At 37.2% G+C, this 13,463-nt stretch overlaps 1 protein-coding gene across 5 annotated transcripts in view; it reads left to right on the top strand.

The window, feature by feature from the left end:
- Positions 1-13,463, top strand: part of SMAP1 (small ArfGAP 1) — a 247,140-nt gene that overhangs the window by 105,814 nt on the left and 127,863 nt on the right. The window contains exon 2 of one of the 5 annotated variants that reach the window (XM_037844145.1): positions 1,739-1,859. The exons of 3 other annotated variants lie outside the window; for them this stretch is intronic. In XM_037844145.1, coding sequence (XP_037700073.1) covers positions 1,788-1,859 — 72 coding nt within the window. In that variant the 5' untranslated portion in view covers positions 1,739-1,787. The remainder of the gene's footprint in view (positions 1-1,738; positions 1,860-13,463) is intronic. One more of the 5 variants, XM_037844146.1, reaches the window with a different exon arrangement.

Raw genomic sequence — 13,463 nt, 5'->3', positions numbered from 1 at the left:
TAAATGCAACTTCAGAGACGATCAGGGCATGATGACAGCCCACAGCATTGGATTTATGTATTGCTTACATGTGAAGAGTGAAATAAAGAAAAAAGTGTGATACTGTCTTTAACAAAGTTTAATCTGTGAAGTTGAATAGGAGATTTGCATTTTTAAGCAACCTATTAGGAAAAAAGTGACATAAATTTTGAATTTGAGTGGCAGGATTGTGCCCTATATTTCCCCCTGTCTCTTGATTTTTTATTGTTAAGCTTTTAATAAGATGTGTTATGGTTTTTTTAAAAGTGCATATTTTAGAATTCTCCATTCCTGGTGATCTGCTATAGTTTTTGGGTCAAAGCAGTGATCAAAAATGGTAAGATGTTACTTAGTGGAAGGCTTTCATCCGTTTAACTGTTAATTCTATACTGCCCAATCTAGATAGAACTTAATGAATATAACTAAAGGAAATAAGCTATTTGAAGATAAGGGCTTATATCCCCATATAGAGGGCTCTGTTTGTTAAGAAATTGCTAGATGTTGTTGAACATATGAATGGATCAAATGGAAACATAAGTATTAAATTCATTGCATATGATATTTTAAAGGTGTAGTCACTTGCTTCCCTGCTATGTGTGAATATAATAATCACAGAGGATAGCAGGCATACTTTAAAGCACTGGCGTTGATGCTCTAGACCTAGGTCTGGTTCAGGCTGTATTAGCTATTAGTAGGGCTCCTCTTAAAATTAGTAGTGGCTCCTCTTTTTTTAATATTATCAGTATCTAGTGATATGCTAAGTTCGAATATTTGTAAAATGTCTCTTTACTATGTTTCTTATAGTGAATATGTTTCTGAATTTCTAAAAGCATACTAAAGTATGCAAAAAGAACCTTCCAGGCAGCAGGATGGAGAAAGCATGTTGCATTGAGGAAGTTAAGGTAGTTTGTGTCTCGAGTATTGATAAGTGCGTTAAGTATGTGTACTAAGTGTTGAAGGTGAAAGTCACAGCCTTAGGCTGGTTTAGACTTGACCCTATGAGCGATAGGGGGCAGGGATAGGAAGGGACAGGATGTTCTTAAAACATTACAAGTGGAAGTGTGACATCTGATGTAGGTTTTAAAAAGATAAATTTGATCGCCTTGATCCTGCAATAGTCTAGGTAAGAGGTGACTAGATCCTGAACTAAGTTGCAGTGGGGTTGATTAAGGAGGGGGGAGACTACAAGAAATATTAAGGAGTTAGGATTGCTAAGACTTCTTGTGAGAGTGGGAAGAATCCAAGATGACTGTTGGACTAGGTAGGACCTTAAGCAACTGGAACGAAGGTAGTGATTTAGTCCAGGACTTCAGATCGTGTCGAGTTTCACTGTAAGTAGAGTTGACAAAAGGATTGATGTGAAATTCTTCCAACTCTGTCACAACTGTTTAATTTCATTTCTTTAAAAAAAAATCAAACCAAAGATTCTCTGAAAGGTACTTAACATAATGTGTAGCATAAGCAAATGTTGCAACAGATAAATCAACATCTGAAAATATCTAGATGTTGTGAAAAGGTATAGAAACTGGTATCTCTAATTCACCATTTAAAATTTTCAGTTTTTAAATGTGTGGTTTACTTTCTTTATTCTTAAAAACAATAGTTAAAACAAAGAGAACAACTCCCTTAAAAAACAGTTTTATAAAATCTGAGGGAATGGACTCTATTAAATATTTCCAGAGAGTTCCCGAGACCAAAAATGGTGGCCCTTCTTTTCCAGCAGCTGAAATCCAAAAGATCTTGAAACCAGTCCTGAAAGGCTTGATTCTATGCAAGAAATCCCGGTGGCTTTTGAGAGGAAGATAGAGAACTATTCTGGAAAATTTCAAGTGGTAGTAGAGGTGAGTCACCGACATGAAGAATTTGTCCGGGGACTGCAAAGATTCATTTTCTCTTTTTAATTAAGAGATTTTTTTTTTCTTTCCATAATATACATTTAGCTAAGGTCACCTTCCTCACAAGCACAAATACATTAAAATTTTATGAAGCTTTCAATGAATTAATCTTCAGCAACAATAGTGTTTCCTTAAGATGATGATACTGGGAAAAAATTTGGTAGATAAATGCCATGTTTATGTTTTGTAGTACATTCTGAATGTGAGATGTGCTTGAATGAAATTTCAAAAAATGTATTAATTTGAAACGATTCATAACCTTTTGATCATCAGAAGTTTCTGTTCCCCTCAGTATAAGTAAGGGAGGACACATGTGAGGAGGAAGTCCCCTTGCTCTGATTCTGATACAGCTTGGATACCCTAGCTCCCCCTAGAGAGTATTTTATTTAAAAACAACTCAGGTTAAAGATAGTCTCTTCTAATTGTTCAGTTTTATTCAAATTATTCAGTTTTAGGGAATTAGAAATGTATAGATGTGGTACAAATTTCAAAGGGTACAATAGTTGTAATGTGAAGTCTCCCTCCTACTTTAGTCATCCAGTTTCTCCTACCTAGAAGTAACTCTTATTTATCAGTGTCTTGTATATTCTTCCTGAAATATTTTATGCATGTATACAAACATGCAGATGTTATACATATATATATAGCCCTTTTTATATCTTTATACAAAAATCTTTTGACTTGAAAGTAAGATTCTTTTTTTCCTCCCTATCTTTCTGAGAAATTGAATAGAAGAATTTTATTTTAGGAATTTTACCTTTACTCCTCCAGGTTTAACATAGCATCCTTCTATTTAAATATAATGTTTAAGACTCTGTTGATTATTTTAAAGTTTTGCATTTTTTTCCATTGGGAATTTAGCCTAATTGCTACTGCGTAACCTAATCATTTACACCAAAGTAATTAGTAATCTCAGTCCTCTCTTTTATAGGAGCTATTTTATTATTTTTTCACATCACAATTTAAGAACAACCAGTAAACTCCAAAAAGCAAATCAGTATACACATTAAAAAGAATTATTTATGAAATCTATGCTGTTAGCTTCCTGAAATAATTCATTAATGTGAATTTTAGTTTTATTAGAAATGGCTGTTAACCAGATACATCTCAGTCTCTGAGTGGAAAGTGAAGTTAACAGTACAGAGTCAGAGATGGGGGAAGGTATTGAGGAAAGGAGAAGGATGCGCATAGAAGGGGAAAGTTGAAGTCCGTGGAGCCATAGTTCTCATATATAGCAGCTGAGCCTGGAGTGGACTATGTTTGGCTTTATTTGGGCTGGGACAAATAGAATTCCTACCCTGAAGTAGTTTTATTACTTCCTTGGGTTCCACAAAGAGCTCTGTGTCCCAAGATTTTAGAAGGTTAAAAAAAAAAAGTTCAAGTTTTATTCTCAGGGGAATCAAACTTACTCTTGGAATTTCAGATGCCCTGCCATTTTTCTTGCCTGTGTTCATTTATTATTTCATGATATTGACAGTGACTTGAACTTGGACATATTGGGTTTCTGTTTGTTCTTATTACCTTTTATCTTCACACATTTCTTTCAGGACTCAGTTTTCAGTAAAATTGTCTCCGTGCGCTGCTTAATTACAATTTTTGTCACTGGAGCAGCTCCACTGCAATAACATGGTGACTTTTCTTTTAAAACATGTACAGTATTGATATATAAAAATGAATAAAACTTCCTATTGCATTTCTTTGCCTACTTATTGAATCTGCCCGTTTTCTTTATCTATTCCTACTTTTTGTTATATTTGTTAATTGTTTTGTTTAGTTATTTTTTTTAAAGTTTATTTTGCAGTAAGTTCAAAGTTACAGGAACGGTTGCAAAAACAATACAAACCCCATTCACAGAACTCCAGCATACCCTGACCACCCTCCCCTGATACCCCGATCCACCAACGTTAACATGCTGTCACACCGCCATTTCTCTTTCCCCCTGCCTCCCTATCTATCATCCTTCATCTATTGCTCTGTCTTCTGAACATATGAGAGCAAGCTGCACACATCCTTGAACAAACAGTATAATTCACATATATAATTCCCATGAACAAGAACATTCATTTATGCAATCCCATTAAGCGCAGCTAAGAAGTTCAAGAAATTCAACATTGATACAAAACTTACATTCTATATTTCCTTTTTTTTTCCCCTTATGTCTCAACTGTGTCCCTTTGAGCCTCCTGTCCTCCATCCTCAGATCTCATCCAGGATCATCCTTGGCATTCAATTGTCATCTATTTAGATTGTCTTTTTTTTTTTTCTTCTCAACTGTGGAAACATATATACAGCCTAAATCTTCCCATTCCACCCCCTCCCTAGCATTCCATTAGTGGGATTAGTCATATTTAGAATGTTGTAATGCTATCACCTTCCCACCATCCATTACTAGAAATTTCCCTTCACCTCAAACGGCAACCCTACACTCATTTCTTAACTCCCCATTGCCCCTTTCCCCACTTCTCATAACCCATACTCTAGTTTTCATCTCTGTGGTCATATTCTCTGATAATTTCTTTGTGTTTACTGTGGGGCTTAAAATTAACCTCTTAAATCCATAACAGTCTTGTTTTTCTTTGATACCACTTGACTTCAATAGGACACATAAACTATGTTCCTGTACTCCTCCATTCTCCCACCTTTATGTAGTTCTTGTCAAAAATTACATATTTTACATTGAGTCCAAAACCACTGATTTGTCATTAGAGTTTGTGTATTTTATATCATGTAGAAAGTAGATAGTGGAGTTACAAATCAAAAATTATTGACTTCTATTTGTATTCCATTGTGGTCAGAGAATGTGCTTTGAATATATTCAATTGTTTTTTTTTTTTCTTTTTCTTTTTTTTTTTTAAATTTATTGAGGCTTGTTTTGTGTCCCAGCATATGGTCTATTCTGGAGAAAGATCCCGTGATCACTAGAGAAAAATGTGTGTCTTGGTGATTTGGTATGTAAAGTTCTATATATGTCTGTTAAAATTCTCTATATCTCTTTCTCCTTTTGTCTCTGTTGATAGGGCTCCCTTTAGTATCTGAAGTAGGGCAGGTCTTTTATTAGTGAAATCTCTCAGCCTTTGTTTGTCTGTGAAAAATTTAAGCTCTCCCTCAAATTTGAAGGAGAATTTTGCTGGGTAAAGTATTGTTGGTTGGAAATTTTTCTCTCTCAGAATTTTAAATATGTCATGCCACTGCTTTCTCACCTCCCTGGTGGCCACTGAGTAGTCACTACTTAGTCTTATGTTGTTTCCTTTGTATGTGGTGAATTGCTTTTCTCTTGCTGCTTTCAGAACTTGCTCCTTCTCTTCAGTATTTGACAGTCTCATCAGAATATGTCTTGAAGTGGGTTTATTTGGATTTATTCTATTTGGAGTTCGCTGGGCATTTATGATTTGTGTATTTATGGTGTTTAGAAGATTTGGGAAGTTTTCCCCAACAATTTCTTTGAATACTCTTTCTAGACCTTTACCCTTCTCTTCCCCTTCTGGGACACCAATGAGTCTTAAATGTGGGTGTTTTATTTTATCTATCATATCCCTGAGATCCATTTTGATTTTTTCGATTTTTTCCCCCATTCTTTCTTTTGTTCTTTCGTTTTCTGTACTGTGGTCATCGAGGATGTTGAGTCGTTGTTCAGCTTCCTCTAATCTTGTATTATGAGTATCCAGAGTCTTCTTAATTTGGCCAGCAGTTTCTTTTACTTCCATAAGATCTTCTATTTTTTTAATTTACTCTTGGAATTTCTTCTTTATGCCCTTCTAGGGTCTTCTTTATGTCCTTTATATCCTGTGCCATGCTCTTCTTCATGTCCTTTATGTCCTGTGCCATGCTCTCGTTGTTTGACTTTAGTTCTTTGATTAATTGCACCAAGTACTGTGTCTCTTCTGATGTTTTGATTTGGGTGTTTGGGTTTGGGTTCTCCATATCATCTGGTTTTATCATATGCTTTAAGATTTTCTGTTGTTTTTGACCTCTTGGTATTTCCTTTACTTGATGGGGTTCTTTCTGGATATAAAAAGTACCGATCTCTAATTTGTCAGATCTACAGTTTGGTGGAGTACACTTTCTCTAACTAGCCAGCAGATGGCATCCTCAAGTCACCTGTTCCCCTCAAGTCAGTTCTTCCCAACTTTGTCTTTGTGGTTTGTGGGGATCTGATTCTTGCGGTGTTCAATTGGTGCACCAAGTTTGGGTGTGTTGTTGGTGCTGTCCACCCTGAATGTGGGGCATGTGTCTGGGTGGTTAGGGAGGCAGGGGAGCTTTAATAATCAAACCTCCCAGGTGTTCCCGGAGATTCAAGGCTGTTGCAAGAGTTGAAGCCTTCATGTCAGTTTTGCCCCAGATTTTCTTTACTGCTGACCCACAAGTCCCCGGCATTGACGTAGCGACCCTGGGTTTTCTGAGCGGGCCCCCCTTCTCAGCTCTGATCATCCAGGACCTCTGCTGAGGGAAGGCTGTGCTGTGTCACAAGTGCACACCGTCCCTCAAGGGAAGCCCTGGGCTGCCGGGCCATGCAGGGACGCTCCAGCCTGATGCAAAGATGGCTGAATGGATCGTCTCAACCCCCCACTTTTCACACAGCTCTGCCTTCCCAGCTCCTGGACAACTAGCTGTGGGTGCACCCAAGGCCACTGTCCACGGCCGATATTGTGGCATGTGTGTGGTGCCGTGGGATACACTCCCCGTCACACTGGGTTTCCTGGTGCAGCTCTGGGCTGTGGGTACGGCCCTGGGCAGGAGTGTCTCCAACCTGCTGGGGAGCCAGCTGCAAGCAATGCGGTTTCTTTCTCCTTTTGGCTTTCCCCTCTACCCCCTGGCCCGGAAGGAATCAGCAGCGGTCCATCCTCCATGCCAGACCCTGAGAGGTTGGCACAGCCCGCTCCTGCCATGCTTCACTGCGTGGTTCTCACCATCGTAACTGCAGCCGCTCCTGGTTTTTTTTTTTTTTTAAAGAACTAGTCCATCTTCAAATGCCAACCTGCAGTTTCCTCACACCACAGTGCAGCTGTGGGGCTTTCAGCCGGCTTACTCATTTCGGAACGCAGACTCCCGGTTTCACCAAGTGCACGGTCCCTGTGGATTTAGCAGACCTTGTCCAGCTGGTGCATTGCTGAAACTGGTGTTCTGGGTCACTTTCTGGTTTTTATCTAGTATTTTTCACAGAGGTGTTTTTTTGCCCTGTCTCACCTACCCGCCATCTTAGGTTCTCCTGTTTAGTTATTTTTAGGTATTATAGTTTATTAAATTTGACAAATATGATAGATATGTGCCATTTAAAACCTTAACTCAGCAGCTGCAGTTCTTTTCAGTTTTCGCAAAGCATTAAAAACTTGGAACTGTTTTAGTTTTATTGTTTTTAGTGCTAAAACTAGGAATGAGTGAAATGTTTTCTATTTAGAAAGTTTCAGAGATAGAAAGTTTCACCATGTTAGATTGTGATGCAATACGTTAAGACTGTGGATGCTATGTTTATCAGCAATTTAGTTCAAATAGTGTTTTTCAAAATTGATTCTGAAGGTATTTAAGAGTTTTTGGGCAGACATTGTTCTATGTACTAGATTATATGGAGAAACTGAAGACACTTAAATTATGAATTTATGAGGATAAAATTTTTTTACAGCCTTCTCTATTATTAACATTTTGCACGAGTGTGGTACCTTTGTTACAATTCACAAAACAATATTATTACAATTATGCTGTTAAGTTTAGTGCCCTGTTTACATTGTGTTGTACAGTACTATGGGTTTTTTTTTGTTTGTGTGTGTTTGTGGTGACTTATATACAACCTAAAATTTCCCTTTTTTCCCCTTTTCGAATATACAATTCAGTGGTATTAATTACATACACAAAGTTGTCTCTTTGTCTCCATCATCCATTGCCGAAACTTTTTCATCACCCCAAACAGAAACCCTAAACCAATTAAACATGAACTCTATTCCCTTCCCCCTTTTGGCCCCTGGTAACCTGAATTTTCTGACTTCATGAATATGCTTATTTTGCTTATTTTATATATGTGAGCTCATACAGTATTTGTCCTTTTGTGGAGGACAAATACTTTTAATAGTAGGTATAGTAGGTTTTGGGCTTCTTAAATATAGTTTATTTTCAGGTGAAGCCTGCCTTTCCATTTATAATGATGGTGATTTAGGATGAAGTTGGTTAAATCAAAAAAGTACAATAGAAAATTTATCTTTCTAGGTACATGTAATGTGTAAAATGAGGACAAACTGAATTTAATGAGAAAAGTAATTAAACTTAATTTAAACTGATGTTCTACCTGAATGACATTTATCATAATTATGAAGTATACTGTTTACTTACTTTTCAATATATAAATATGTCTTTCTTAAAGAAAAATGAATGTTGATTTTTGTATTTAATATATTACTTTCATTTCTTAATTTGTCAAGAATGTCAATACATTTTCTGCTTACTGGATGCTTGACTTATTTTTTCTCTTGTTTTTTGAAACCTAATTTTGAGATGAACAATTGTTTTTAAATAAATGTCCATTTAAAAATATTTTTGCAACAAATGTGATAGAATTCTTTAAGTAAGTTAGTCCTTTTTCTCCATTTTTCATACTTGAAATGTGAGAGAGGGGAAAATTATTAATTATTAATATGACATCTTTGCAGCCAAAGAATTTTTAGAAAAGGAATTATTATGATCTTTGAGTTCTTAATGGTTTATTTGATAACCATATTTATTTATTTTTCTTTACTTTTCCAAAATTTGTTCTAATCTGTATGCAAGCTCCTATTGGGAAGTGAAAACAGGATTGAAAAATTTAAGCTTTTCAGAATATTGCATAGCATCCAGAGTCTGGCTCATTTCCCAGGAACTAGATGGTAGAAGTTACGGTAGCCAGTTCATTAACCCATACTGAAATTTCCTAGTGGTGAAAAATACTTATAAGTATAAAGCTTACTTTTTCTTTTAAAAGAAGTATGCCAGTTATCATCCCTTCTTTGCAACTAGTCTTCTCACCACAGCTCTGAAAAACTGAATTCATTAGTTGCCAAAGGATATGCAACTAAATTTCTCCTTTTTAACAGTCAGTGCGTTTTGCTGAAGCATCTAAAAGAAAAGAAATAATGTTTTAATAACAGGAATGATATTTCAGCGATGGAGGCAACATTTCTATCTTAAATTAAGGTAACTTATTTTAACCAGCAAATACATGGTGGTAAGAATTGGGAGTGAGGGATTTGGATCCTAGTCTTTGGCCTGTCACTGATTTGTTGTATGATCCAACAGAAAAATTATATAACCTCTCTGTGCTTCAGTTTCTTCACCTGTAAAAATGAAAACTGAGTCTCTGAAATAAAGAGCCTGGTATTTGTAAGCCCTGCAAGTCAAAGTCTCTGGTTCCTATGTTGATCCTATCATGAGTTGAGTACTCCTGAAGACTGATAATCTTGGGCCTGTTTCTTAACATTTTTCAGAATCAGTTTTTTTCCTGTAAAATTAGGGTAACAATGCCTATCTCAGGGTTGTTTTGAAGTTTAAAAATGCTAATATATGTAAAGTGTTGAGGTTAATCTTCATTTCAACTATTAGACTATTTTCATTATTTTCTCCTGCCAATCACCAGGCAGAGTTTGCTCTTCCTGGCCAATAGAACAAATTCACAACAGTGTTCTCCATATTCTCCTTATCAACTGCCCCAAATACCAGATCTGTCCCCCCCCATCCTGGACTTGTTATACCTTTATCTCCACTGACCCTTTCACTGCTCATTTCCCTCCCATCCTTTTCCATTCTACTTTTTAGAAACCTAGAAACTATATCTCAGCTTACCTATATTTTCCTTCCCTTCACAAAGTGATCTCTCTATCTGTTGATGTAACTGAATCCTCCTTTCCATCAGTCTCAACCCAAAACACACATATATATGCACCTGCACTCAGTCACATTTTGGCATTGGTCTCCTATGGAAATAGCTCTTTTGCATCCATTATGTCCCCTCACTTGTTTGTATAAGTGAAGGCTATTAATTTCTGAAAAATTAATTTTTATCCAGGTACTTAATTTTAAGTCCCTGGTCATTTTAAATACTTGTTTGGTTGGTTTTCTAGTTTTTTCTAGGTAAAAATAAAATTGTATAATTTGCAGTAATAATTATTTTACCTCTCCCTTTCAGATTTTTATGCCTCTTTTTTTCCTTCTCTCTAATTTTGATGGATAGTAGTCTCAGAACAATGTAAATAAGTTGTCATGTGCATCTATGTCTTATTCCTGAATTTTTTTATTTTACCACAATAAAATATTAATGATATATACTAGAGATGATTGCATATAGGTTGTAAAATCATAATCATTAAATATAAGATATCTCTGATTGTAAGAAGTGCCTCCATTTATGCACTAATAAGAATTATCTATCAAATGTAAAATGCATTCCAATTCCAGAAATGTTAAAGTGTAAAAAAAAAATGTAACTCAGTATTGATGAGATATGGTATATATAATAGATAACATTTTAATTTTATTTAATTTTTTAAAAATTTTATTTAATCTTATTATATTTTCTGGTAAGATTTCCATTTACTCTTTTTTTTTTTTTTCTAGAAGTATTTATTTTATTAGTTAGGGCAACATTGTCCAATAGAATTTTCTGCAATGTTGGAAATGCTCTCATCTGTGCTGCCCAATATGGTAGCACAACGTGGGGCTATTGAGCAATCAGTATATGGTTAGTGTGACTGAGAATCTGATTTTAAATTTTATATTACTTTAACTAATTAAATTTTGAATTTAAATAACTATAGGTGGCTAGTGGCTACTGTATTGGACATCTCGGATTCAGGGTATTATTAACTAGGAGAGCAGAATAACCTCAAAATATCAGTGTCTTAAAACAATAAAGGTTTATTGTTACCCTGCATTACATTCAGACTATTCAGTGCTGGGGTGGAGGTGGGGGGATACCCTGTCCCACCTAAGTCCCTGGGAACTCCGGTTCTTCCGTCTCGTGTGGCTGTCGTCTTCAATGTGTGGCCTTCAAGGCTGCTGTGGAAGGCAGAGCGTGTGGAGAATCTGTTGGGAGCTTTCATGGGCCAAACATTGTTGTGCTACCATCTCCCCAAATTGTGTTCCAAACCACGCACTCCTGTCTTCTATCACCGTGTAGTGCTCCCTTTAGTATTTCCTATAGGACAGGTGTCTTGTTCACAAACTCTCTCATTGTCTGTTTGTCAGAAAATATTTTGAGCTCTCCCTCATATTCGAAGGACAGCTTTGCTGGATACAGGATTCTTGGTTGGCGGTTTTTCTCTTTCATATCTTAAATATATCACACCACTTCCTTCTTGCCTCCATGGTTTCTGCTGAGAGATCCGCACGTAGTCTTATTAAGCTTCCTTTGTATGTAATGGATCGCTTTTCTCTTGCTGCTTTCAGGATTCTCTCTTTGTCTTTGACATTTGATAATCTGATTATTAAGTGTCTTGGCGTAGGCCTATTCATATCTCTTCTGTTTGGAGTACGCTGCGCTTCTTAGATCTGTAATTTTATGTGTTTCATAAGAGATGGGAAATTTTCATTAATTATTTCCTCTATTATTGCTTCTGCCCCCTTTCCCTTCTCTTCTCCTTCTGGGACACCAATGATGCGTACATTATTGTACTTTGTTTCATCCTTGAGTTTCCGGAGACGTTGCTCATATTTTTTCATTCTTTTCTCCATCTGCTCCTTTGTGTGTAGGCTTTCAGGTGTTTTGTTCTCCAGTTCCTGAGTGTTTTCTTCTGCCTCTTGAGATCTGCTGTTGTATGTTTCCATTGTGTCTTTCATCTCTTGTGTTGTGCCTTTCATTTCCACAGATTCTACTAGTTGTTTTTTTGAACTTTTGATTTCTGCCGTATATATGCCCAGTGTTTCCTTTACAGCCTCTATCTCTTTTGCAATATCTTCTCTAAACTTTTTGATTTGATTTAGCATTAGTTGTTTAAATTCCTGTATCTCAGTTGAAGGGTACGTTTGTTCCTTTGACTGGGCCATAACTTTGTTTTTCTTAGTGTAGGTTGTAATTTTCTGTTGTCTAGGCATGGTTTCCTTGGTTATCCAAATCAGGTTTTCCCAGACCAGAACAGGCTCAGGTCCCAGAGGGAAGAAATATTCAGTATCTGGTTTCCCTGAGGATGTGTCTTAGAAAATTGCTCCACCCTTTGATGCCTCGGGTCACTGTGCTTTTCTGCCCAGCAGGTGACGCCTGTTAACCTATAATTCTTGACTGGTGTGAGGAGGTATGGCCGTGTTCCCCCAGGCTCTGGGGTCTGGTTCTGAATGGAAAGGGCTCCACCCCTTTCCTCCTAGAGAAGACGGAGCTCCCAGGTGGAGGTCATTAGCATTTCAATGGTCTCTCTCTCTCTGCTTGTGCTGTCTCCACCCTTCTCCGCTTCACAGCCCTGGAAACTGAAAATGACTGGGGCTTTCTCCACTGAGCCAAAAAAGAAACAGATAGTCCCCTTCAGACCCAGTCTAAGGCGACCCTCCGGCTCTCCCAGGTCAGTCGTCACCCAGAGCCTCTGTCTGTTTTTTGGGGCTGCGTACCTGTAGTGAGCAGTTCACACTCGTTACTTAAAATCCCAGTTGGAGCTCAGCTGAGCTATATTCGCTTGCTGGGAGAGAGCTTCTCTCTGGCACCACGAGGCTTTGCAGCTCTGGCTATGGGGGAGGGGGTCCCACGACTTGGTTCCGCAGGTTTTACTTACAGATTTTATGCTGTGTTCTCGGGCATTCCTCCCAATTCAGGTTGGTGTATGATGAGTGGAGGGTCTTGTTTGTCCCCCCACAGTTATTCTGGATTATTTACTAGTTGTTTCTGGTTTATTGTAGTTGTTCCAGGGGGACTACTTAGCTTCCACTCTTCTCTATGCCTCCATCTTGCCCCTCAGTCTCAGATATCCATTTACTCTTGCTTGCCTGGTAGAAACTTTTCAAATTTTCTTTCCTTTACTGTTTCAGTGAACTGTATCTTAAATATTTTTTGCTTCATTACAGATACTGTGCAAAGTTAGAAGCATTTTTTTTCTTTTCTAGCTCTTTCCAAATGTTTAATGCTTTTATGATTATGTAACTTGATCATCTGTGCTTCCAAATTCTTACAGTGGTACAATGATGTATCATCATTTGAATACTTGAGATAGAAAACATTTTAGATCATCTTTATTCAGTAGGGCAAGCTATGCTGTAAGTTTTTCAACTCCTCCTCACACACAGGATTACATATTAATCCTACTCATACTAAATTCATGCTAGTGGAATCCTCTGACCTGGTTCTATCAGTTCACCCTATACAATTTTGCCCTAGCTTCTGTCCAGCCCTCCCCCCCACCCCACCCTGGGCTATGTAACAAAAATGCTTATTCTTTTTGGCTTACTGTCCCTTTTGCTTCCAACTCCCCTGTTACTTCATTTTCTCATTATCTTAGAGGAATGACTTAGAAATCTGCTTACTCTGAGAGAATACTTACATTGAAGTGGGAGTGGAATAGAGGTAGAAGTGAATTTTACTTACCTTAAAACCCATTTGGGACACTGTATTTTGGA

The sequence above is a fragment of the Choloepus didactylus genome, chromosome 7 (genome assembly GCF_015220235.1).
Source record: "Choloepus didactylus isolate mChoDid1 chromosome 7, mChoDid1.pri, whole genome shotgun sequence".
Classification (NCBI taxonomy): Eukaryota; Metazoa; Chordata; class Mammalia; order Pilosa; family Megalonychidae; genus Choloepus; species Choloepus didactylus.
This window is presented reverse-complemented; position numbering and strand designations above follow the sequence as displayed.